This window comes from Pristiophorus japonicus, chromosome 10, assembly GCF_044704955.1.
Source record: "Pristiophorus japonicus isolate sPriJap1 chromosome 10, sPriJap1.hap1, whole genome shotgun sequence".
Classification (NCBI taxonomy): Eukaryota; Metazoa; Chordata; class Chondrichthyes; family Pristiophoridae; genus Pristiophorus; species Pristiophorus japonicus.
Window position 1 is genome coordinate 107,466,906 of NC_091986.1, and position 25,806 is coordinate 107,492,711.

Genomic DNA, 25,806 nt, shown 5'->3' on the forward strand with positions numbered 1-25,806 from the left:
AATATTTAAATTGGCAATCCACCACCTGGGACCGAGTTGGCTGCCACCCCCCTCGCACTTGTTAATCTGTTCATTTCAACCTCTGACCTGACCCCAACCATCTCTGGGTGTTAAAATCCAGCCCCAGGAAATCAAATATGATCCATGCTCCACATTCCACCCTCCTTATGCCAAACTTCAGGTTACCCCTCCATTGTTTCACCAAACCCCATGCTCCCCCTCCAAAATGATGTCAGAAGAAAGGATTAACCATGCCAGCTTATATGGAATTTATAGCACAGAAACAGGCCATTTGGCCCAACAGCTCTATGATGCGAATACTGTATTAAAATACTGTGCTATTGAGATCCATACTTAAAGCATGTCAAGACAGATGGTTGATGTAGATGGTAGATGTTTTATGCACTTGATCAAGTTTCGGTTTATTGCGTATTTAAAAAAAATAGTAACAGTGTTTCTCCATTAAAATTTAAGGTGAGTGGGGGAGAGGTTGAGATTTTGTTTTCTCATTTGGCTATGAAACATATTCAAGTCATAGAAGACATGGAGATGACCTGATCCGCATACCAATCAATTTCACTTAAGCTAACAATAAGCAGGGACCTCTTTTCTTTGTGGTAAAGCACCAACTGTTTGCTCAACTATTGGCTTGAAGACATGACTCATCATGTTGGCAATCACAGATGCACGATAACATCCTATCACCACATGAACACTACTATATTTGTGATATTCCACCAAGAGAATGTGTGAGAATGGTCATTCTTAATTATTTGCGATCATACATGAGTTAGCAGCAAAGAAAGCATTCCAACGTATAAAACAGTAAAACAGATAGCACCCGGTGCTTGAAAACTATTTTCCAAGTGACTAGTTTCTCAGTACAGAATGGATAAAAAGAAACATTGAGTCTTACCTGTCTTAGAGTTAATAGTGAAGAAATTCTGGGGGTTTCCACTTGTAATCCTGAAAGTCATTTTGTCACTGGAACTGGAATCTGGATCATAGGCCTGAATTTGAACAATAGGAACATCCTTGGGAGAGTTTTCCATAACCGATGGATGGTAAATGGGTTGAGAAGGTATTGGTGCATTGTCATTTTCATCTTCAACCTCGATGTAGATCTCAATGGATGAAAACAATGGAACAACTCCATGGTCAGTAGCATACACAGTAAGCCAGTAGGATGCCGTTGTTTCACGATCGAGCATATCAGCTGTATTAATAATACCTAAAATAGGAAGCAAAAAGAGAAAGAAATAGATTACATTATGTTTGATCCTCATACATTCACCATACAAGGTATGTTTCAAAAATAATCCTAAATATCTTAGTGATGATACTTGTACAATGTACTATAAAATGGATTGAAAGAATCAGTACAGCAAATGGCGGTTAATAATTTTGAGCAGTATGCTCATTTGCCTGCTTTCATCTTTTTCAGTTCTTCATTATCTAGCTACATCATAAATCTATTGTGCTGCTGTACAGCATTAAAACCTATCCTGAAGTATCGTGCAGGGTAAGACATAAATTGCTAATTATTGGTCTTGATCTTACTAAAGCACCACTATTAAATAAGTAATGCATAGACTGCTGGCAGGTCTGGGGAATTCCAGTCATCCTGGGCTAACTATCCTAATATTACAGTAATAAAGCTGATCAAATGTCAAGGGTATCTTGGGGCTCCATTATTGTTACATTGATCCTGTCCAATTAAATACTTAAAAACAAATTAAAATTTAAAAATCACTTCCCTTTTGCTCGCCCATCTATCCTTCACTATTCTCTCTTGTATTTTTATTTTTTACCCTATCCAATTTATGCAATATACCCTATCCAATTTATTCTGTGCCCTTTTTCATTAAATTAATTTTAAGCCCATTTTTCCTCAGATTCTCAAGGACCCATTGCCCATTTTGAAGGTGAAACTCTCACTGCAATAACTGGCTGAAAACAGATGCAAGTGCTGTTTTTACAACTATTTGAGACTGAAAGTATGAAGTCGAGTCACTGATGTGGGCAGGTACATGATTTTGATATATATCACAAACTATATTACAATGGGACAAGTCATTTTTTTGTGTTGTTGGCAGCCACATTTATCACACTGAACAAGTAACTCAGCCATTAAGCTGTTAAGCTTCAGATGATAATAGCCTAGAACTTGCTGTTAGTGATATTAGCAGGCACATGTTTGTATGACATCCCTTTTCACTATTTTAGAGGCGGCATTTACCTTCTAAAGTTGCATAAAAATGTTACACAAATATGTGTTAACAATGTGCCCAGTAATATTACCAACATACTTTCTAAGTTAATCAGATAGGCTACAATGTTTACTGAATACATTATTACATGACTACAGACCGACTTTCATTAACTTTCTTTTATTTGTAAATGTTTTAGTAGTTAGGAGTGAAATACATGATCTATCCCTACATTTCTGCTGTTCAACCATTGCTGTGAATTTCCTAAATAACATTTCTTTGGTAACAGTCACACAGAAACCGACCACTCTGAAAAAGACACATCAAGACAACAATGAGCTCTTCTGTTTGGCTTTGGTCTATTCACGGATTTATGCAACATTAACTTACCATTCCACAGTGCCAGATGCTAACTTTGAATTTTGCTCCCTGGATAGTTTACGATCGACAGATTAACATTCATATATATGCATGCATAAGGCACAGAGGGAAATATGCCATCTTATTATTACACTGCAACAGTTTACTCATTAATATACAGTGAGTGCAACAAGTTTCCAATAATCAGTGTGACATAGGAGAAAGACTAATAAAGACGACTGATATAGGAGCTGTGTAGGCACATAGATCTACTATAATTTAGTTGAGACTCAATATATCAACATCCAATGTGATGGGCATAAAACTATTTAATATGACTAAACTTCATAAGAACATAAGAAATAGGAACAGGAGTAGGTCATACGGCCCCTCGAGCCTGCTCCACCATTCAGTAAGATCATGGCTGATCTGATCATGGACTCAGCTCCACTTCCCCGCCCGCTCCCCATAACCCCTTATCCCCTTAAGAAACTGTCTATCTCGGTCTTAAATTTATTCAATGTCCCAGACTCCACAGCTGTGAGGCAGCGAATTCAACAGAATTACAACCCTCAAAAGAAATTCCTCCTCATTAGTTTTAAATGGGCGGCCCCTTAATTCTAAGATTATGCCCTCTAGTTCTAGTCTCCCCCATCAGTGGAAACAACCCCTCTGCATCCAACTTGTCAAGACCCCTCATAATCTTATATGTTTCGATAAGATCACCTCTCATTCTTCTGAATTCCAGTGAGTAGAGGCCCAACCTAGTCAACCTTTCCTCATAAGTCAACCCCCTCATCCCCAGAATCAACCTAGTGAATCTTCTCTGAACTGCCTCCAAAGCAAGTATATCCTTTCGTAAATATGGAAACTAAAACTGCACGCAGTATTCCAAGTGTGGCCTCACCAATACCTTATAAAGCTGTAGCAAGACTTTCCTGCTTTTATACTCCATCCCCTTTGCAATAAAGATACCATTGGCCTTCCTGATCACTTGCTGTATCTGCATACTATCCTTTTGTGTTTCATGCACAAGTACCCCCAGGTCCCGCTGTACTGTGGCACTTTGCAATCTTTCTCCATTTAAATAATAACTTGCTCTTTGATTTTTTTTTCTGCCAAAGTGCATGACCTCACACTTTCCAACATTATACTCCATCTGCCAAATTTTTGCCCACTCACTTCGGCTGTCTATGTCCATCAATACATCAATAATGCTGATCCTGGCCCAGACCTATTCTCCTGCATTCTCCAGCTCTCCAATCCCCCATGCTCTCAGATTGCTTGCATTTGCTATGTGAACCTGTATTCCTAAACTCTGCCTGGTATAAAAGAAATGCAAGAAAGAAAGTCTTGCAATTAGATAGCACCTTTCACGACTGCAGGATGTCTCAAAGTGCTTTACAGCCAACTTATCGAAAAATGGTGGCCTCCACTCTAGCGCCCTTCTCTGGCCGGATTCAGTGGCCGGCATTTTGGTGATGGCCAGAGCGTTGCCGTGCAGTGCTGGCCCTGGACTGTAAATGAAGAGAGCGTGATGTCAGTTGGCGTGCAACGCTGACTTGACGCCATGTCTACAAACTTGGACCATAGCGCTGAGTTCAGCGCTGGGGCCTAATCTTGCTCTGAAAAGCAAGCATTCAGCAGACTGAGAGAGACGCTGCCAACACTTACATAAGAACATAAGAATTAGGAGCAGGAGTAGGCCATTTAGCCCCGCGAGCCTGCTCCGCCATTCAATGAGATCATGGCTGATCTACCTCAAATCCACTTTCCTGCACTATCCCCATATCCTTCGATTCCCTTAATATCCAAAAATCTATCGATCTCTGTCCTGAATATACTCAAAGACTGAGGTTCCACAGCCCTTTGGGATAGAGAATTCCAAAAATTCACCATCTTCTGAGTGAAGACATTTCTCCTCATCTCAGTCCTAAATGGCCGACCCCTTATTCTGAGACTTTAATCCCTGGTTCCAGATTCCTAAGCCAGAGGAAACATCCTCCCAGCATCTACCCTGTCAAGCCCTGTAAGAATTTTGTATGTTTCAATGAGATCACCTCTCATTCTTCTAAACTCTAGAGAATATAGGCCTAGTCTTCTTAATCGCTCTTCATAGGACAATCCCCCCATCCCAGGAATCAGTCTGGTGAACCGTTGTTGCACTCCTTCAATGGCAAGTATATCCTTCCTTAGGTAAGGAGACCAAAACAACACCAGGGCTCACCAGGGCCCTATATAAGTGCAGTAAGATGTCTTTACTCTTGTACTCAAATCCTCTTGTAATAAAGGCCAACATACCATTTGCTTTCTTAATTGCTTGCAGCACCTCCATGTTAACTTTCACTGATTCGTGTCCAAGTTCACGCAGGTCCCTCTGAACACCAACATTTCGCAATCTCTCACCATTTAAAAAATACTCTGTTTTTCTATTTTTCCTACCAAAGTGGATAACTTCACATTTCTCTGCATTATATTCCATTTGTCATGTTCTTGCCCACTCATTTAGCCTGTCTATATTCCCATGAAGTCGCTTTGCATCCACCACACAACATATATTCCCATCTAGCTTTGTATCAGAAAATTTGGATATATTACATTTGGTCCCCTCATCTAAATCATTGATATATATTGTTAATAGCTGGGGCCCAAGCACCAATCCTTGCGGCACCCCACTAGTTATAGCCTGCTAACCAAAAAATGATCTGTTTATTCCTACTCTCTGTTTTCTGTCCATTAACCAATCCTCAAACAATGTCAGTATAGTACCTCCAATCTCTCCAATGAGCCCTAATTTTGTTCAATAACCGCTTGGTGGCACCTTATCGAATGCCTTATGAAAATCCAAATACACCACATCTACTGCACCCACCCTCCTTAGCTATTCCGCTAGTTACAATCTCAAAAAACTCTCACTGATTTGTCAAACATGATTTCCCTTTCATAAATGCATGTTGACTCTGCCCAACCCTATTATTATTTTGTAAGTGCCCTGTTACCACGTCCTTAATAATAGATTCTGGCATTTTCCCTACTACTGATGTCAGGCTAACTGATCTGTAGTTCCCCGTTTTCTCTCTCCCTCCTTTCTTAAATAGTGGGGTTACATTAGCTACCTTCCAATTTGGAGGAATGATTCTAGAATCTATACAATTTTGGAAGATGACAACCAATGCATCAACTATCTCTATAGCCACCTCTTTCAAAGGATGTAGACCATCAGATCCAGGGGATTTACTGGCTTTCAGTCCCATTAATTTCTCCAGTATTATTTGTTTACTAATACTAATTTCTTTCAATTACTCATTCTCGCTAGACCCTTGGTACTCCACTATTTCTGGAAGGATTTTCGTGTCTTCTTCTGTGAAGACAGATACAAAGTATTTGTTTAATTTGTCTGCATTTCCTTTTTCCACCATTATAATTTCTCCTGTCTCAGCCTGTAGGGGACCCATATTTACTTTTGCTAATCTTTACCTTTTTACAAAGCTATATAAGCTTTTATAGTCTGCTTTTATGTCTCTTGCTAGTTTTTTCTCATTCTATTTTCCCTTTATCAATTTATTGGTCCTCCTTTGCTGAGTTCAAAAATACCTCCCAATCCTCAGGCGTACTGCTCTTTTTGGCAACATTATAAGCCTCTTCCTTTGATCGAATACTATCTTTAATTCTCGTTAGCCACGGTTGGACCACTTTTTCTGTGGGATCTTTAGGAATGAATGTATGTTGTAAATTATGTATTAATTCTTTAAATGCTAGCCATTGTTTGTCTACCGTCATACTTTTTAATATCGTTTCCCAATCTATCTTAGCCAACTCTCCCCCCTCATACCTACGTAGTTTCCTTTATTTAGATTTAAGACCTTAGTTTTGGATTTAACTAAATCCCTTTGAAACTTAATGTAAAACCCTTTCTCATTGCACAATATGCACATAGATTGGGCTAGCCAAACTGGAAGCAATACGGTGGAGGAGGATTTCCTGGAATGCATAAGGGATGGTTTTCTAGACCAATATGTCGAGGAACCAACTAGGGGGGAGGCCATCTTAGACTGGGTGTTGTGTAATGAGAGAGGATTAATTAGCAATCTCATTGTGCAAGGTCCCTTGGGGAAGAGTGACCATAATATGGTGGAATTCTGCATTAGGATGGAGAATGAAACAGTTAATTCAGAGACCATGGTCCAGAACTTAAAGAAGGGTAACTTTGAAGGTATGAGGCATGAATTGGCTAAGATGGATTGGCTAATGATACTTAAGGGGTTGACTGTGGATGGGCAATGGCAGACATTTAGAGACCGCATGGATGAATTACAACAATTGTACATTCCTGTCTGGCGTAAAAATAAAAAAGGGAAGGTGGCTCAACCGTGGCTATCTAGGGAAATCAGGGATAGTATTAAAGCCAAGGAAATGGCATACAAATTGGCCAGAAATAGCAGCGAACCTGGGGACTGGGAGAAATTTAGAACTCAGCAGAGGAGGACAAAGGGTTTGATTAGGGCAGGGAAAATGGAGTACGAGAAGAAGCTTGCAGGGAACATTAAGGCGGATTGCAAAAGTTTCTATAGGTATGTAAAGAGAAAAAGGTTAGTAAAGACAAACGTAGGTCCCCTGCAGTCAGAATCAGGGGAAGTCATAACGGGGAACAAAGAAATGGCAGACCAATTGAACAAGTACTTTGGTTCAGTATTCACTAAGGAGGACACAAACAACCTTCCGGATATAAAAGTGGTCAGAGGGTCTATTAAGGAGGAGGAACTGAGGGAAATCTTTATTAGTCGGGAAATTGTGTTGGGGAAATTGATGGGATTGAAGGCCGATAAATCCCCAGGGCCTGATGGACTGCATCCCAGAGTACTTAAGGAGGTGGCCTTGGAAATAGCGGATGCATTGACAGTCATTTTCCAACATTCCATTGACTCTGGATCAGTTCCTATCGAGTGGAGGGTAGCCAATGTAACCCCACTTTTTAAAAAAGGAGGGAGAGAGAAAGCAGGGAATTATAGACCGGTCAGCCTGACCTCAGTAGTGGGTAAAATGATGGAATTAATTATTAAGGATGTCATAGCAGCGCATTTGGAAAATGGTGACATGATAGGTCCAAGTCAGCATGGATTTGTGAAAGGGAGATCATGCTTGACAAATCTTCTGGAATTTTTTGAGGATGTTTCCAATAAAGTGGACAAAGGAGTACCAGTTGATGTGGTATATTTGGACTTTCAGAAGGCTTTCGACAAGGTCCCACACAGGAGATTAATGTGCAAAGTTAAAGCATATGGGATTGGGGGTAGTGTGCTGACGTGGATTGAGAACTGGTTGTCAGACAGGAAACAAAGAGTAGGAGTAAATGGGTACTTTTCGGAATGGCAGGCAGTGACTAGTGGGGTACCGCAGGGTTCTGTGCTGGGGCCCCAGCTGTTTACATTGTACATTAATGATTTAGACGAGGGGATTAAATGTAGTATCTCCAAATTTGCGGATGACACTAAGTTGGGTGGCAGTGTGAGCTGCGAGGAGGATGCTATGAGGCTACAGAGTGACTTGGATAGGTTAGGTGAGTGGGCAAATGCGTGGCAGATGAAGTATAATGTGGATAAATGTGAGGTTATCCACTTTGGTGGTAAAAACAGAGAGACAGACTATTATCTGAATGGTGACAGATTAGGAAAAGGGAAGGTGCAACGAGTGTCATGGTACATCAGTCATTGAAGGTTGGCATGCAGGTACAGCAGGCGGTTAAGAAAGCAAATGGCATGTTGGCCTTCATAGCGAGGGGATTTGAGTACAGGGGCAGAGAGGTGTTGCTACAGTTGTACAGGGCCTTGGTGAGGCTACACCTGGAGTATTGTGTACAGTTTTGGTCTCCTAACTTGAGGAAGGACATTCTTGCTATTGAGGGAGTGCAGCGAAGATTCACCAGACTGATTCCCGGGATGGTGGGACTGACCTATCAAGAAAGACTGGATCAACTGGGCTTGTATTCACTGGAGTTCAGAAGAGTGAGAGGGGACCTCATAGAAACGTTTAAAATTCTGACGGGTTTGGACAGGTTGGATGCAGGAAGAATGTTCCCAATGTTGGGGAAGTCCAGAACCAGGGGTCACAGTCTAAGGATAAGGGGTAAGCCATTTAGGACCGAGATAAGGAGAAACTTCTTCACCCAGAGAGTGGTGAACCTGTGGAATTCTCTACCACAGGAAGTAGTTGAGGCCAATTCACTAAATATATTCAAAAGGGAGTTAGATGAAGTCCTTACTACTCGGGGATCAAGGGGTATGGCGTGAAAGCAGGAAGTGGGTACTGAAGTTTCATGTTCAGCCATGAACTCATTGAATGGCGGTGCAGGCTAGAAGGGCTGAATGGCCTGCTCCTGCACCTATTTTCTATGTTTCTATCTAAAATAGCCTGTTCTCTAGTTGCTTCCTCAACGTACTTTTCTAGAAAACCATCTTGTATACAATCCATTAATTCGTCCTCCACAGTATTACTGCAAATTTGGTTTGCCCAGATTAAAGACCCCCATGATTATTGTACAGGTGGAGCGTCGAGAATCCGGAGATCCAGAATCCAGAATGTTCCAGAATCTGGACCGATCGTTGGCGGGGTCATCCGAAATCCGTCAAGTGCTCCGGAATCTGGAGGCGACGATCCTGTCGACCTTGGGCTTCGCCTCGTTGCCGCTGCCCTTACCTCGGGGCCTGCCCGAACACCTCCTGGGTGGGGCCTGCCCACCCGTACACCTCTTCAGTGGGGCCCGCCCGCCCGAACACCTCCTTGGCGGGGCCCTGCCCGACGACGATATCCTTGGTGGGACCGGCCCACTGACAACAACCTCGGCGGGGCCTGCCCAAAGTCATCCTCTTTGTCAGGGCCGGACGGCTCGAACAGCTCGTCGGCAGAAATCCCCCCCTCCCCCCCACTCTTTGACGTTCCGAAATTCGAAAGCGAGGAAGATCGAGAAGATGGTTGGCGCGAAGGCGCAGCCCTGCTTGACCCCTGTTTGGATGTTGATTGGGTCTGTGGTGGACCCGTTGGTCAGGATCACAGCTTACATGCCATCGTGGAGAGGCGGAGGATGGCGACAAACTTTTGGGGGCAGCCGAAACAGAGGAGGACGCTCCATAGTCCTTTGTGGTTAACAGTGTCAAAGGCCTTTGTAAGGTCAAAGATGGCCATATACAAAATTGCGCATGCGCAAAGAAAAATAATGTTTTTTTTTTTAAACGCACAGCACATGCGCGTTGCACATGTGCACAAAAAAAATCTGCACATGCGCTGTACAATGTATAAAAACGGCACATGGGGACTGTGTGGATAAACATTGGAAATGTGAATGTGCATGAAGAAGTTGTGAATGTGTCAGTTGAAGAGGATCATGGGAAGATAGCTTTTGTGAATGTGTCAGTTGAAGAGGATCATGGGAAGATAGCTAAAAGAAATGTCAAGCTGCGATATTTGCAATGTCGACACAAAAAGGGGTTACTCAGAGTTGTGGTCAAACACGAGTTAAGCGAAAAGCAAAGTCAGGCATGAGTCAGACGAGAGGCTGCTATAACCAGCCGTAAAATAGGGAAATGCTATGTAAATTGAAACTGTAAACACATCCCTGGAGCCCGCCCTATTTGGAGAGTTTTAGCCTGCAATTGGGTATGCTATGCTGGAAGGTGACCAATGATTGTATAAACTGAGTGCCACTCAAATATGTTCTGCTGTAACAATGTATAAATATTGAGCTTTTGTACTGTTACGAGACTTGTCAAGAGAGAGGTGAACAGGCTCAAATCGAGGGTGTTCCCTTTATCTTAACAGGTCCCGGCCGGAGAATCTCTAATAAAGGTCTTATGTTGCGAAGACTAAAAGTGTTCGTGTGTCAGTGAATTCGCTGAAACAGATTGAAGGGAAAAGAATCCGTATCTACATTTGGTGTCAGAAGTGGGATCTCAACGGACGACTGCCGAAAACTTGCAAATTAAGAGCCAGACTAGCCTTGGACGAGACGAGAGGAAAATGGCCACTGGAGTAAGTATAATTTCAATACTGCTCCAGTTTCCTCCGGTTTCAAAAGTCTGAGGAAAGTTTAGCCACTCGCTGGTTCTCAGGTGGTGTCTGAACGAGATCCAGGTCAATCTGGCGAATACTTTCTAAACTTAGGAAATAAGTGTCCAAGTCAGGTGTGACGTCGACCTTGTATATCACTTGGCGTCTAGGCACTGATTGGATTTAAATCTGGAACCTAGAACAAATTAAGTAAGGATTATCGTGCGGCGACACGAACAGGAAAATCGTGCGGCAACACGGAGGGATAGAGAATCGCGCGAACCGTGTGGGAGACGCGGAGGTTAGGGAATTACGTAAAATTAAGCTGCGGGACTGTGTAAATTTTAAATTGTACTTACGTCAGGTATGGCATCGATCTTGTATATCACTTGGTCCGCCTAGACTCTGGGTAAGATAACTGAAACCACCACGGGGCGACGTGGGGACAATCAGGACTAATTAGGACCCTGATCCAACGTATGATAACACAAGGATGGGTAATTTAGAAAAAACTACGAATTCCCTGAAAGGTCATGGGTCCAAAAATAGAGCCGGCCAAAACAATTAATAGGAAAGAAGAGAGACTCTTGTGAATGTCTGTTTTAAATGAGAAATGCTTGTGTGATTTTTACTGTGGATAAGGAAGCCTGTGTAGGAAATGGGGGAGTTGTGGTTTGTTTTAGCTCCACCCACTTTTTCAAGTAGTGAAAGTTTTTTTAACCCTTCGTAGTGTTGTCCTGTATGTGGGAAGTTTAAGAGTGTGAACCTTATTGAATTACGTATATTCGGATGATAAGTTACGGAGCCAGGAAATGCACAAAGGATAGGTTTGTTGAGTAAAAAAAAAATACATGGTCCCGGTGGTTAAAAAAGGATTTAATAGCCAAATGGAGACAGTACTGTCAAAAGCTGAAAGATGAGTCCCTTCTGTCAAGCTGGCAGGAAAATGCCACTAAACTAGGATTCTCCTTGACAGAAGGAGGACATGTTAAAACTGTAGATGTCTTAAAGAAAGAGTGCGCGCACGAGAAACGTACTAAGAGTTCCCCTGGGACCTCTGAGAAGGGTACCGATAGACTACGTAGTCAAATGGTTGGCTTTGCGTTGACCGAGGCTGATGATGAAATTGATGAATGGACACAGCCGCTGCCTCCTGCAGCCTCTGACCCTTTGTCACAGCCTCCTTCCCATCCCCCTCCACCTTACACTCCGGCGAGAGGAGTTAAAGATAAATGTAACCCCACACCAACGAAGCGACAAGCCCAAACGGACTCCTCATCCTCTGATTGCGATTCAGATCCCCAGTTCACAGGCAATATAGCTGAGAGAACCAGATCTCACACTCGGAAGGGCAGAACTATATCTCGACATCACAGACAGTCCCGTAAATCCTCTAGTCAAACTACCAGTCCCAGTTGTGAAAGGCATAGCAGACACTCCCGCCGATCGAGACGCGGAGGTGCCGAGCAGTCAGACAGCTCCGAACCATCCTCCGACCTAGAAATGCCTTCCAAGATTGACACCCCCATCCCAAAGCCCCGACATCAATTCCCAGTGCGACCAATGTCAAACCCTGATGCACAACAAGCTGCAAACCACCCCACCATAGATGTCTATGTGCCCTGGAAACCGAACAAAATTATAGCCCTTCTGGCCACCATACCAGATCGAAAAAAAAGAACCTGTCAAGTTTATAGATCATCTTCGAACTACTATTTCAGTTTATAATGCAGAATCAAGAGACTTGTGGTCCGTAGTGCAGCAGACCCTGAGCCCGACTGAACACGTCCGGTTCTTAGAAAATTTGGGGCGAGCCACCCATGATGCATTAGTGACTGCTCACCCTAATAATGCCCAGGATCGCCTAAACGCTATCTTTAATGCTCTCAGCAAGAACCTTCAGAAGCCCATCAGTATGGCAGCAGTGTTAGAAACTAAACCCAAACAAGAAGAAACTGCCGATGAATTCATGGAAAGATTTATTGAAATATACGGATGTCAATCAGGAGGATAATGCCTTCAGGGCAGGGGATAATTCACCTCAATTCTGCACTATCCTACTTCAGTGCCTGCCCTATTCGATTGCTCACGCTATCCGGACAAATAATATGAATTGGGCAGATAACAGTAGGGCCCAAATGGAAAGAGCGGTAAAATATTATTGGCAGGAAAAGAAAGGAGAGGGGGGAAGTGCGCCCCCAACCCGGGTCAAGAAAGGAAGAGCCGCCTCGGGTGGAAGGACCAAAAACCGACCCAAGGGGATACCAGATGGAACCGCAGTGTTGCGTGCAGGGTTGGGTGGATAAACAGGGATACGGTTATACCAAACACCCAAATGGCCCGGGCCCTGCTAATTACGGACCGCCCTACTGTCCCCGGCCTGGTATGGGAAGAGATCGGGGCTGGGAAAGACGAGATGGATGCTTTAATTTTGGGCAAGAAGGACATTGGAGTAGAGAGTGTTCCTCCCGTCGGCACGAAAGAGGAAGAGGAGGACGAGGAGGGGGGCAAGGGGGGAAGAGGACGGGGATCTTACACTAACTTCTCCCAGAACAACCCCTTTGGCCAACCGTCCCCTGATTACGTAGCTTGATTGTACAGAGAACCTCCCCGGATGACGAACCAATTTGCCAGTTTCCAGTCCCTAGCACAGCTAAACAGATGCGGCAGTGGTTGGGGATGATCAATTACTGCAGATCCTGGATCCCTAATGTTGCCCTGATGACTAAGCACCTTACCCCATATACAAATAAGGAAGGCAGCTTTGAAATAAAAACCGCAGACGTCCAAGCCTTTAAGGAACTAAAGACAGCCCTGCTGCAAGCTCTGGCTTTGGGCCGGCCCCTCTATGACCGACCCTTTCAACTGTATTGTACAATCCTGAAAGACTGTGCTACCGTTGTCTGAACACCTCTCACTCCGTAGCTGCCCTCCTGGGCCAACTGCAGACTCAACACCTTACCATGGCCAGGCAAAGCAGATATGAAATCTACCTACTAAACAATCCTAAGTTGACCTTTCGGCACTGTACTGCCATTAATCCGGCCTGTTTTCTTACTGAGCCACCCCAAGATGAGGAAGAACCCAGTCATGATTGTTTATCTTTAATTCAAGAGGCCTCATCAGTCAGGGAAGATTTAGTTGATGTACCAATGGAAGACCCAGACTGTATTATGCATGTTGACGGAAGTTCTTCTATTGACCCAGAAGGCGGACGAATTTCGGGATACGCCATAGTAAAACAGGAGAATCAGGTCTTGGAATCTGCCACCTTTGAAACCGCCTATTCTGCCCAACAAGCTGAACTATTCGCCCTCACCCGAGCCTGTATCTTGTCCAAAGACCTCAAAGTCAATATCTATACCGACTCTAGGTATGCCTTTGGGGTAGCCCATGATTTCGGACAATTATGGAAAAATAGGGGATTCCTAACCTCACAGGGGAATCAGATATCCCATAGGCAACTAGTATCTGATTTGTTGCAAGCCCTCATGCTCCCCAAGCGTATTGCCATTGTCAAGTGTACCACCCACACTACCGGAAAGTCTCCGGTTGACATAGGAAACCGCTGTGCTGACAGAGAGGCTAAACAGGCCTCTTGTGGACAACAAATGGTGGTGCCTAGAATGATGAGTCAAACTAAAAATCCTGCCAAGGATAAGTTAGCCTCGGAAAAACCAATGCCAACCATCCAAGATGTCATTAAAGCACAGGAGGACGCTCCTGAAAAAGATAAACTGTTGTGGAAAGATTATGGATGTACTTATGACAATGTTTCTAAACTCTGGAGCACTCCCGCGGAACAGACTTGCATGTCTGACGAGTTGGCTCTATGGGTTATTGAATGTATGCATTTTGCTACTTATTGTGGGGCAAGGACAACAAGTGACACGCTTTTGGCCACTTGGTGGCACCCTAGACTCCAGATGCTAGCCCAGAACATCAGTAGTCGCTGCCTTGTTTGCCAACAGCATAATCCAGGGAAGGGAGTCCCCTGTGATTGGGGTAAGACGCCCCTACCAGAAGGTCCCTTTGAGACCTTGCAGTTGGACTACATTGAGTTGCAAAGAGTTCAGTGTTACAAATATGTGTTAGTAATAGTAGATGTGTTTAGCAAATGGATCGAAGCCTATCCTACACTGGACAATAAGGCTCAAACTGTTGTTAAGGTGTTGATGAGGGAAATTGTTCCCAGATATGGTATCCCAGCTCGACTGATGACCACCTATGTTCTTTCTCTGACTCAGGCTCTGTGACTAGCTCACAACCAGGTTCGAGAGGCTCACCTTGACCTCCCAGTGTTACCCGAATCATCTCTCGTGGCACCAGGGAAGTATGTCCTGATTAAGAAATGGATTCGAAAGGGACTAGAGCCACGATGGGAGGGGCCTTTTCAGGTGTTACTCACTACCCCCACCGCAGCTAAGGTTGAAGGGAGAAGTGCCTGGGTTCACCTGCACCACCTGTAAACTTATTACTTCATAATGAGCCTATCTCACTGGTCGTCCTAACCCTTGTTTCTGTTCCAGACTTCCTCTCCTCCATAGCTGAATAAACCACATCCTTGGGGCAGGAAGAAAAACACCAAGAACACGGCAGGAGAAAGGAACAAGCAGACTTAGCTGTTTTCTGATCTATCCTTATTTTATTGTTAACTAATGTGTAGTATCATCTAAAATTATTTAAACATGTGTAAGCTAGCAGGTATAATTGTGCTATCTTGTGCTATCCTAGCAGAACTAGAAGGGCTACAGGATAACTTATTTTATCAGACCCATACCCGATTGCATGGCAATCGAACTGTGTGTTACCCACTAGCCCAATCAGTAGAGGCCCTGTTCGTGGCTACCCCTGGGTGGACCCCCCCGCGACTTATATATGGCAGATACCTCGGACGCACCCTGTGAGGGACAAACAGGTGAATATAAAAGGGGGCATACCCAGAGAAGGATAGTAACACGGGCCATCAGCAAGGAGTTCTGTGCCAATTGGGAGGATCCTATCACGCTGGGATCATCACTCGGCTACAGGTTCCTCGGGGCTCTATCTGTAGGGGGATCAGCAGGGGTAATTAGTGCCAAAAATAGGAACTACCTTATTTGCGGATTGACCATTTTGGGCAATAGCACGTCTAAGGGACTGGATGCCATTAACCGAGAGCTGTCTGAACTAAGATTGTATACGCAGCAAACCCGCTATGCCATGAATTATCAGCTGGCTCAACAAGGAGGAGTGTGCACAATTATAGGGGACAAATGTATAACACATGTCACGGATGAATCATAAAATATCACCCAAGCCATTGACGCCATAAAGAAGCAGCTTGATGAGTTCAGGCAAGGCCCAAAGAAGGGAAATAGTTGGTTGGATTGGTTATTTGGAGGATCCTGGGGATCTTATTTAATGCATGGAGCAGTTATTCTTGTTATGATAATAGTTACCTGTTGTCTGATTATTGGTTGCTTTAATGTCTGTTGTAAAGTAATGATGGCAAAATTGGAGCAAACTCTTACAGTCACGAGCTCCCGGAATCTGGTTCAACAGACTAAAAGTTTACTCGAGGATCAAGAAGAGTATGAGAAACAAGAATGCTAACGGCTGAATGCAATACTCCTGGAATAATCACCAGGGTTATCATAGAATGATAAAAGGGGGGAATGTGAATGTGCATGAAGAAGTTGTGAATGTGTCAGTTGAAGAGGATCATGGGAAGATAGCTTTTGTGAATGTGTCAGTTGAAGAGGATCATGGGAAGATAGCTGAAAGAAATGTCAAGCTGCGATATTTGCAATGTCGACACAAAAAGGGGTTACTCAGAGTTGTGGTCAAACACGAGTTACGCGAAAAGCAAAGTCAGGCATGAGTCAAACGAGAGACTGCTATAACCAGCCGTAAAATAGGGAAATGCTATGTAAAGCGAAACTGTAAACACATCCCTGGAGCCCGCCCTATTTGGAGAGTTGTTAGCCTGCAATTGGGTATGCTATGGGGGAAGCCGACCAATGATTGTATAAACTGAGTGCCACTCAAATATGTTCTGCTGTAACAATGTATAAATATTGTACTGTTATGAGACTTGTCAAGGGAGAGGTAGACAGGCTCAAATCGAGGGTGTTCCCGTTATCTTAACAGGTCCCAGCCGGAGAATCTCTAATAAAGGTCTTATGTTGCGAAGACTAAAAGTGTTCGTGTGTCAGTGAATTCGCTGAAACAGATTGAAGGGAAAAGAATCTGTATCTACAGAAATACATAGGTGGCAGAGGTGGATTTGCAGGTAGGAAATACAGCTTTGATCACGAGATGGCTGCAATCAAAGGGCACAGAGAAGACAAAAGGGGCAGAGAAGGAGCCAGAGAAGGGGAAGCAGCAAGGGCAAAGAGATTTCTCGCGGAAGAAATTGCGCCCCGGTAGACTTAATTGTGAGTAGGTGGGAAGTTATTGAAAACAAGGCGAACTTCGGTGAAAAGAAACTTATACCCTCTGTACTCGCAAAATTTTGGGAACAGTTCATAGTCGAGTTAATGGAATGTCCCTTGCCCTTATGCGCAGCTGAAAAAGAAGTGGCAAGAGCTCGGACAGTGACTGTAAGTAATAAGTTATATTTACATTTATGTGGGTTTTTAAGCATATGTATATTTATGCACTGCAATATCATTTGTAAATCTGATCCATGTGTGTATGTGTGCGTGCATGTGTTCAGGAGGACCCTCTCTTTAAAAGTTCCATTTTCATCTTTGCAGAAGATGGTGTCACAGATCAACCGAGAACGGTCACAAACTGGAGGCGGTGGTCAAACTAACAGCCATGGAGCAGAGGATAGCGTCCATGATTAAATGTCACAGGAGATGACCAACCATCAACGCGGAAGCTGGTCCCAGTTTCCCAATAGAGAGTAAGCCCTGCAAATGGCACAGTCTGGGTTGGCTAAATGTTATGTACTGCGTGTGCTGCCTACGCTTCTCCTTCCTCAATACTGCTAACCTGCCATCTATCTTTTGTTTTGCGGAAGTTGAGCATCAGGAGGAGACAGAAGGTGCACCTGAAGTTGAAGGAGAGAATGTTCAGGAAACCACCACTCCAGATATTCTAAATCAGAAGAATGATGGGACACTAGAAGATGTTGATGACGATGACATGGTTACCTTGGATTTGGAGATGATGACCCCCTTGAGCATTCCAAGCCCTCTCATGAGTGAGTCAAGCGACGGGACTTTTCTAGGTGTGATGTCTGGGGCTGCGGGTCAAGGTGTGCTGCAGCAAGCCACACCTGCGAGACATCAAAGGAGAGTGCACTGTGGACCTGATGCAGAAACAATGGATTCGGAGAACATAGGGCATCTTGTGGAGATGAGCGGGGAGAACATCCAACAATCGTGCTTGCTCCTGGAAGCCGTTGGTGGAGTGAGGGCAGTGTTAGGCGGACTATCATCATAGGTGGAAAGGCTTTTGGGACAGTTGAGCAAGGTCGTAGTGGCAATAGGGGGGCTAACCCAGGCTTTCATTGATGCGAGGAACGTTTTCTGTTCTGTACCAAAATCAAGGGTTGATCCTGAGGCTGAGGATGATAACGAAGAGCAACCTGGACCCTCCACAATGACACATTCTGGCCCTGTCCCTGTTCTAAACCAGCAGCAAGAAACACTGCAACGGAAAAAAATCCAGATTAAACCTGGGGTTAAGGGGGCAGGATTGATGCACAGCGCTAAGGAGGAGGATTGAAGGCGTGCTTGTTTGTTTTTTGGTTGGTCTGGTTGATTGCTATTTATAAAGTTTGCCACTGTAATCATTAAAGTTTCTAAAGGTACAAAGGTTTTAATATAACTTGGGTGGCAGTGTGAGCTGTGAGGAGGATGCTATGAGGTTGCAGAGCGACTTGGATAGGTTAGGTGAGTAGGCAAATGCATGGCAGATGAAGTATAATGTGGATAAATGTGAGGTTATCCACTTTGGTGGTAAAAACAGAGAGACAGACTATTATCTGAATGGTGACAGATTAGGAAAAGGGGAGGTGCAACGAGACCTGGGTGTCATGGTACATCAGTCATTGAAGGTTGGCATGCAGGTACAGCAGGCAGTTAAGAAAGCAAATGGCATGTTGGCCTTCATAGCGAGGGGATTTGAGTACAGGGGCAGAGAGGTGTTGCTACAGTTGTACAGGGCCTTGGTGAGGCCACACCTGGAGTATTGTGTACAGTTTTGGTCTCCTAACCTGAGGAAGGACATTCTTGCTATTGAGGGAGTGCAGCGAAGGTTCACCAGACTGATTCCCGGGATGGCGGGACTGACCTATCAAGAAAGACTGGATCAACTGGGCTTGTATTCACTGGAGTTCAGAAGAATGAGAGGGAACCTCATAGAAACGTTTAAAATTCTGATGGGTTTAGACAGGTTAGATGCAGGAAGAATGTTCCCAATGTTGGGGAAGTCCAGAACCAGGGGTCACAATCTAAGGATAAGGGGTAAGCCATTTAGGACCGAGATGAGGAGAAACTTCTTCACCCAGAGAGTGGTGAACCTGTGGAATTCTCTACCACAGAAAGTTGTTGAGGCCAATTCACTAAATATATTCAAAAAGGAGTTAGATGTAGTCCTTACTACTCGGGGGATCAAGGGGTATGGCGAGAAAGCAGGAATGGGGTACTGAAGTTGCATGTTCAGCCATGAACTCATTGAATGGCGGTGCAGGCTAGAAGGGCCGAATGGCCTACTCCTGCACCTATTTTCTATGTTTCTATGTAAGTCATGTTAAGCTAATTACCACTGTGCTGTACAAATGTTTAATAAATATATTTATTTTGGACTTTTAACCTGACTCTTGCACTTCAGTTCTTAATACTGCACTCAAACATATTATAGGATAAAGGGACGGACACAACATGTAAAACGTGGAACATATTAGTTTAAATGATATAGGGGCAGGTTCCACTACTAAGGTGTTCATGGATCCTAACTTTTTCTGGGTCACTGATACATGCAGTGCAGGACCATGGTGCATGTATCAGTGACCCAGACCTCGTGTTATAAGATCCATTAACAACTTTGTACAGCAACATGCAAATATATCTCCACAAATATATTGTTGTACATTATTGTCCACCTAAGTAATTTAAACATTAAAGATTTGTGGTGGGATTATTTAATAATAATGTAATGTCCAGTCTTTATTAGAAATCATTGCTGAGCCTGGAGTATCTTGCACTGTATTGTGTGTATAAAACTTTAGCCTGGGATAGCAGCGGGACCGTGTGGGTGGAGGACCTTCGGCCGGGGGCCAGCATTGGCTGCAGTCGAGGAGGAGAAACGGCAGAAGCCTGCCCTTGCTGCTCAAGAAGAAAACTTCATTTTTCTAGCTTCTTTGCACAACCTGGTGGACATCTCGAAAGATGGAGCTTGGTGGATTGACTTTGAAGAATTTTTTAAGATTCTGGTTGATTTTGGAACCCAGAAACATCGATGGAAAAAGGTAAAAAAAAAAAAAGTTTTATGGTGTAAATGCAGTTTAACATCGCAGGAGCAGCATTATTGGTAAGTTTTTATTGAACATTTTTATTTTTAGCAAGGGAGCTCATTCGGCCGGGGATAGGAGCGGGCCAGCGCGTGTTTCTCCAACTGAAGGAAAGTAAGGCTTTTTCCTTCAGTGATTATATGGTTTGTACATAGAAGCATAGAAACATAGAAACATAGAAAATAGGTGCAGCAGTAGGCCATTCGGCCCTTCGAGCCTACACCGTCATTCAATGAGTTCATGGCTGAACATGCAACTTTAGTACCCCATTCCTGCTTTCTCGCCATACCCTTTGATCCCCCTAGTAGTAAGGACTACATCTAACTCCTTTTTGAATATATTTAGTGAATTGGCCTCAACAACTTTCTGTGGTAGAGAATTCCACAGGTTCACCACTTTCTGGGTGAAGAAGTTTTTCCTCATCTCGATCCTAAATGGCTTACCCCTTATCCTTAGACTGTGACCCCTGGTTCTGGACTTCCCCAACATTGGGAACATTCTTCCTCCATCTAACCTGTCTAAACCCGTCAGAATTTTAAACGTTTCTATGAGATCCCCTCTCATTCTTCTGAACTCCAGTGAATACAAGCCCAGTTGATCCAGTCTTTCTTGATATGTCAGTCCCACCATCCCAGGAATCAGTCTGGTGAACCTTCGCTGCACTCCCTCAATAGCAAGAATGTCCTTCCTCAGGTTAGGAGACCAAAACTGTACACAATACTCCAGGTGTGGTCTCACCAAGGCCCTGTACAACTGTAGCAACACCTCCCTGCCCCTGTACTCAAATCCCCTCGCTATGAAGGCCAACATGCCATTTGCTTTCTTAACCACCTGCTGTACCTGCATGCCAACCTTCAATGACTGATGTACCATGACACCCAGGTCTCATTGCACCTCCCCTTTTCCTAATCTGTCACCATTCAGATAATAGTCTGTCTTTCTGTTTTTACCACCAAAGTGGATAATCTCACATTTATCCACATTATACTTCATCTGCCATGCATTTGCCCACTCACCGAACCTATCCAAGTCACTCTGCAGCCTCATAGCATCCTCCTCGCAGCTCACACTGCCACCCAACTTAGTGTCATCCACAAATTTGGAGATACTACATTTAATCCCCTCGTCCAAATCATTAATGTGCAATGTAAACAGCTGGGGCCCCAGCACAGAACCTTGCGGTACCCCACTAGTCACTGCCTGCCATTCTGAAAAGTACCCATTTACCCCTACTCTTTGCTTCCTGTCTGACAACCAGTTCTCAATCCATGTCAGCACACTACCCCCACTCCCATGTGCTTTAACTTTGCATATTAATCTCTTGTGTGGGACCTTGTCGAAAGCCTTCTGAAAGTCCAAATATACCACATCAACTGGTTCTCCCTTGTCCACTCTACTGGAAACATCCTCAAAAAATTCCAAACGATTTGTCAAGCATGATTTCCCTTTCACAAATCCATGCTGACTTGGACCTATCATGTCACCTCTTTCCAAATGCGCTGCTATGACATCCTTAATAATTGATTCCATCATTTTACCCACTTCTGATGTCAGGCTGACTGGTCTATAATTCCCTGTTTTCTCTCTCCCTCCTTTTTTAAAAAGTGGGGTTACATTGGCTACCCTCCACTCCATAGGAACTGATCCAGAGTCTATGGAATGTTGGAAAATGACTGTCAATGCATCCGCTATTTCCAAGGCCACCTCCTTAAGTACTCCGGGATGCAGTCCATCAGGCCCTGGGGATTTATCGGCCTTCAATCCCATCAATTTCCCCAACACAATTTCCCGACTAATAAGGATTTCTCTCAGTTCCTCCTTCTTACTAGACCCTCTGACCCCTTTTATATCCGGAAGGTTGTTTGTGTCCTCCTTAGTGAATACCGAACCAAAGTACTTGGTCAATTGGTCTGCCATTTCTTTGTTCTCCGTTATGACTTCCCCTGATTCTGACTGCAGGGGACCTATGTTTGTCTTTACTAACCTTTTTCTCTTTACATATCTATAGAAACTTTTATAGTCCATCTTAATGTTCCCTGCAAGCTTCCTCTCGCACTCTATTTTCCCTGCCCTAATCAAACCGTTTGTCCTCCTCTGCTGAGTTCTAAATTTCTCCCAGTCCCCGGGTTCACTGCTATTTCTGGCCAATTTGTATGCCATTTCCTTGGCTTTAATACTATCCCTGATTTCCCTTGATAGCCACAGTTGAGCCACCTTCCCTTTTTTATTTTTACACCAGACAGGGATGTACAATTGTAGTAGTTCATCCATGCGGTCTCTAAATGTCTGCCATTGCCCAATAACATCCTTCCTCAGATTAGGAGATCAAAACTAAACCCAACATTTCAGGTGAGGTGTCACCAAGGCCCTGTACAACTGCAGTAAGACCTCCCTGCTACTATACTCAAATCCCCTAGTTATGAAGACCATTTGCCTTCTTCACCACCTGCTGTACCTGCATGGCAACTTTCAATGACTGATGTACCATGACACCAGGGGACACAGTCTAAGGATAACGGGTAAGGGTGTCTCTAGTGGTTAACATAATGCTATTCCATAGTTGAATTCTTATAAAATATTTAGCAAAAAAAATGAAGAAATTAGAAGAAAATCATAGTGCAGATAGCCAAGAAAACATTGTAATGCAAGTGTTACACCTGCAAATTTACACTAATGAAAGTCTATTCTATATATCACAGTCACAAGCTTTTGTAAATAATTCAAGCAATATGCTTAATCTCATTATCTTGGCTAAGATTCCTTCTTAAGCACGGGAATGTAAAGACTCTATTAACTCTGCTGAGATACTGAGGTGAAATACCTGCAGCAAAGAGAAACAGAAAATAGCTCCTTCTGTCAGCAGCACAGTAAAACTGATCACTTCCCAAATCTAAAACTGGATCCCTGCTAAGGGCCATCAGTCTTCACAGTGGTCCCAGCGCATTTACTCTGTGATAAACCAAACACGACTTGGAAGTAATACTGTTCAACAGTGTCTATACTTAATTCAACTCCAGCTGGAAACGAGAGATAAAAGCATCACAAAAAAAAACTGCGTTGAACAAGCAGAAAAGAATGAACCCTAAATCCGGTGAGCAAAGTGTGAGAGCAGAGTTTTATAACATAATGTCAAGTCTATGGTTTACTCGTACTTTCAGAACAAAATACACCAACAGTTGTGTGAAATATTTAGAAAGAGAGATTAACAGAACTGATTTTTCATAAACATCAAGATATTTTATGCAACCATTTAAAAATACACTATTCCCGGTCACTACTCTGCCTCAAGAACTCTATCAATAATTAATTAAAAAAGAAAGAATAAGCATTTCTTCTCTCAGTAAAAATAGCTGCATTCATATATTAAACCAAATACCCTTTGAGGAGCAGGCTCCAGTGCTTAATTTCTCATGTGTTAATTAATATAAACTTTTTATTGATCAAAGTTGAGTTTTCCTTTGTCATGTATTCATCTACATGTATTTTACACATGCTGCTGTGGAAATATGTAATAATAGGGCTGACTTTAATTTGTTCCGCCCAGTGGAAATGGAAAGTAGTGGAGTTAAAATTGCTGTGCACCACTTACCACCCCATCGCCATATTTAATGGAGCCTTCCGCTGTGCGGCCCAGGTGTCCGCCTCAGATAGATAGGAGCCTCATTAATATATGCAATTGGGTCCTATAACATACGTAGCACCCAAATATATGGTCCACCCAGCTGTACCAGGCAGTGAAGAGACCCCAGAAAAGTAATTAAATAATTATTTCTGTGGGGCCATGAGAATCAGGAGTACTCCTCCGGGCACTCTAAGAACAATGTGGGCAGCTGCCTACCCTGCTCCCTTTCCCCTGGAGAAAACTGCCTGCTGGCCTGGTCAGCCTCCAGGCCATCTGATATTGCACTGGCCCAGAGCCAGTGAGCTGCTTGATCAGTGTGTGCAGCCCACTGCCTGCCTGATCCATGCCTGGAGTTAAAAAAAAAACAATATTTCTATAGCATGCTTCAAGCCCCTTACTTACTTCCATTACATCCTTTATTCTGAAGTAATTACAGAAAATGCTGAAAATATACAGCAGGTCAGTCAGCATCTGTATAGAGGAAAGCTTAATGTTTTGGATATAACTCAGTTCTGATGAAGAGTAGACAACTAAAATGTTAATTTGTCTTTTCTTATTGCAGATGATGACTGGCCTTCTGTGTATTGCCAGAATTTCTGTTTTTAATTCAGAGTAAAGGATGGTACTTCAGATTTTCAGTTTTTCTTTTTCTTTCTTGTATCCTTTATTCTGACTTGTGAACCTAGGGGATGCATTTCCAGGAGTACAGGAGGAATGTTCTGTTATACAACTCATAGTGATTTATGTGGGGGCTATTAGATTATGTTATTGACTATGTATCTGTAGAAAGATACTAATATAAATAAGAGCACTTTAGCAGTAAACTAACAGGTACTAGTTACCTTTTCTTACAATTATTTGACTTCACCATTTCACAATTTGACATTGCACCAGAGCTTTACTATGAAGTTGAATTTTCTTGAATAAAACAAATATCTTTAATGCAATAAAACACAACACAATAGTCAGTAAACTTCTTCCGCAGAGTGCATAAAACCACCTAGGAGGTTGCATATTTGTATTTTTAATTTATTTTGTAAACTCAATGAGGACAATTTTAACTTTCGGTGATGGTGTAAAATGGGCTATATTGGATCGACCTTCTATTATCCATCCGGCTCGATGTTCTTTTCCATCGCAGTCAACGGAAAGGAAAATTGGGTTTGGTGTATCATGTGTGTCCATTTTACCCCATTTGTGAAAGTTAAATTTGCCTCCAATGACAATTGAATTGTCAAGCCATTCACACAGGAGAAGAAAGAAAATGATGACAGCCAGTCATCCAGCAGTAAAATATACAAAGAATTCAAGACTATTTGGCCTAGCAAGTATGTTCTTCCACAGACCGTGTAAAATGTTTCACATCACGAACTTAACCTGATTTAAATTTCTTCAGAGAGGGGCAGTAACCACAGATACAACTTCAAATATAAAACTCTATAAAATATACGGTGAAGGCAGAGTGTTTCTTCTGCAGAAAGACTGGGCATCTTGCGAAGGCATGCTGACTGAAGGGTAAACCAGCTTCCAAAGCTATGAGTCCAGCGTTCAAAGCTATGAGTAGAAATCCTAAGAGACTACATAGCATGGAAGAACAATAACAGGACAAGGAGATGTTAGAGTTACACGTCATCAGGAGCACGAGGTTAACGGACAGCGATTCGGAAAGCATCAAAATCCACATAGATGTTCCGGGATTCAAGATATCAATGGAAATCGACAAGGATGTATCCGTGAGTGTAGTACCGGAGTCACTATAACGCGACAAATTGCGTGATTTTCAATTGGAGAAATCCAAGATAGAGCTGCGAGGTTACTCGGGAGAGAAAATTCCGGTGGCAGGTCGAATCACCGTACCGATGAAATATAAAGACCAATTTCATAACTTGCCTCTAATAGTAGTGAAAGGAGACAATTATGCTTTACCAGGAAGAAATTGGTTGAGCTCACTGAAGCTGGATTGGAGTAAGATTTTCTGTGTGGAAGCGAGATTTTCATCAACGGATGAGGTTATCAAGAAGTATCCAAAGATGTTCTGTGAAACGGGCAGTCCGATCCAAGGCTTCAAG

General features: G+C 43.2%; 1 protein-coding gene across 3 annotated transcripts in view; it reads right to left on the reverse strand.

Moving 5' to 3' along the window:
- Positions 1–25,806, reverse strand: part of LOC139275058 (protocadherin Fat 3-like) — a 941,319-nt gene that overhangs the window by 455,428 nt on the left and 460,085 nt on the right. For all 3 annotated transcript variants that reach the window (XM_070891994.1, XM_070891992.1, XM_070891993.1), the window contains exon 3: positions 917–1,231. In XM_070891994.1, coding sequence (XP_070748095.1) covers positions 917–1,231 — 315 coding nt within the window. The remainder of the gene's footprint in view (positions 1–916; positions 1,232–25,806) is intronic.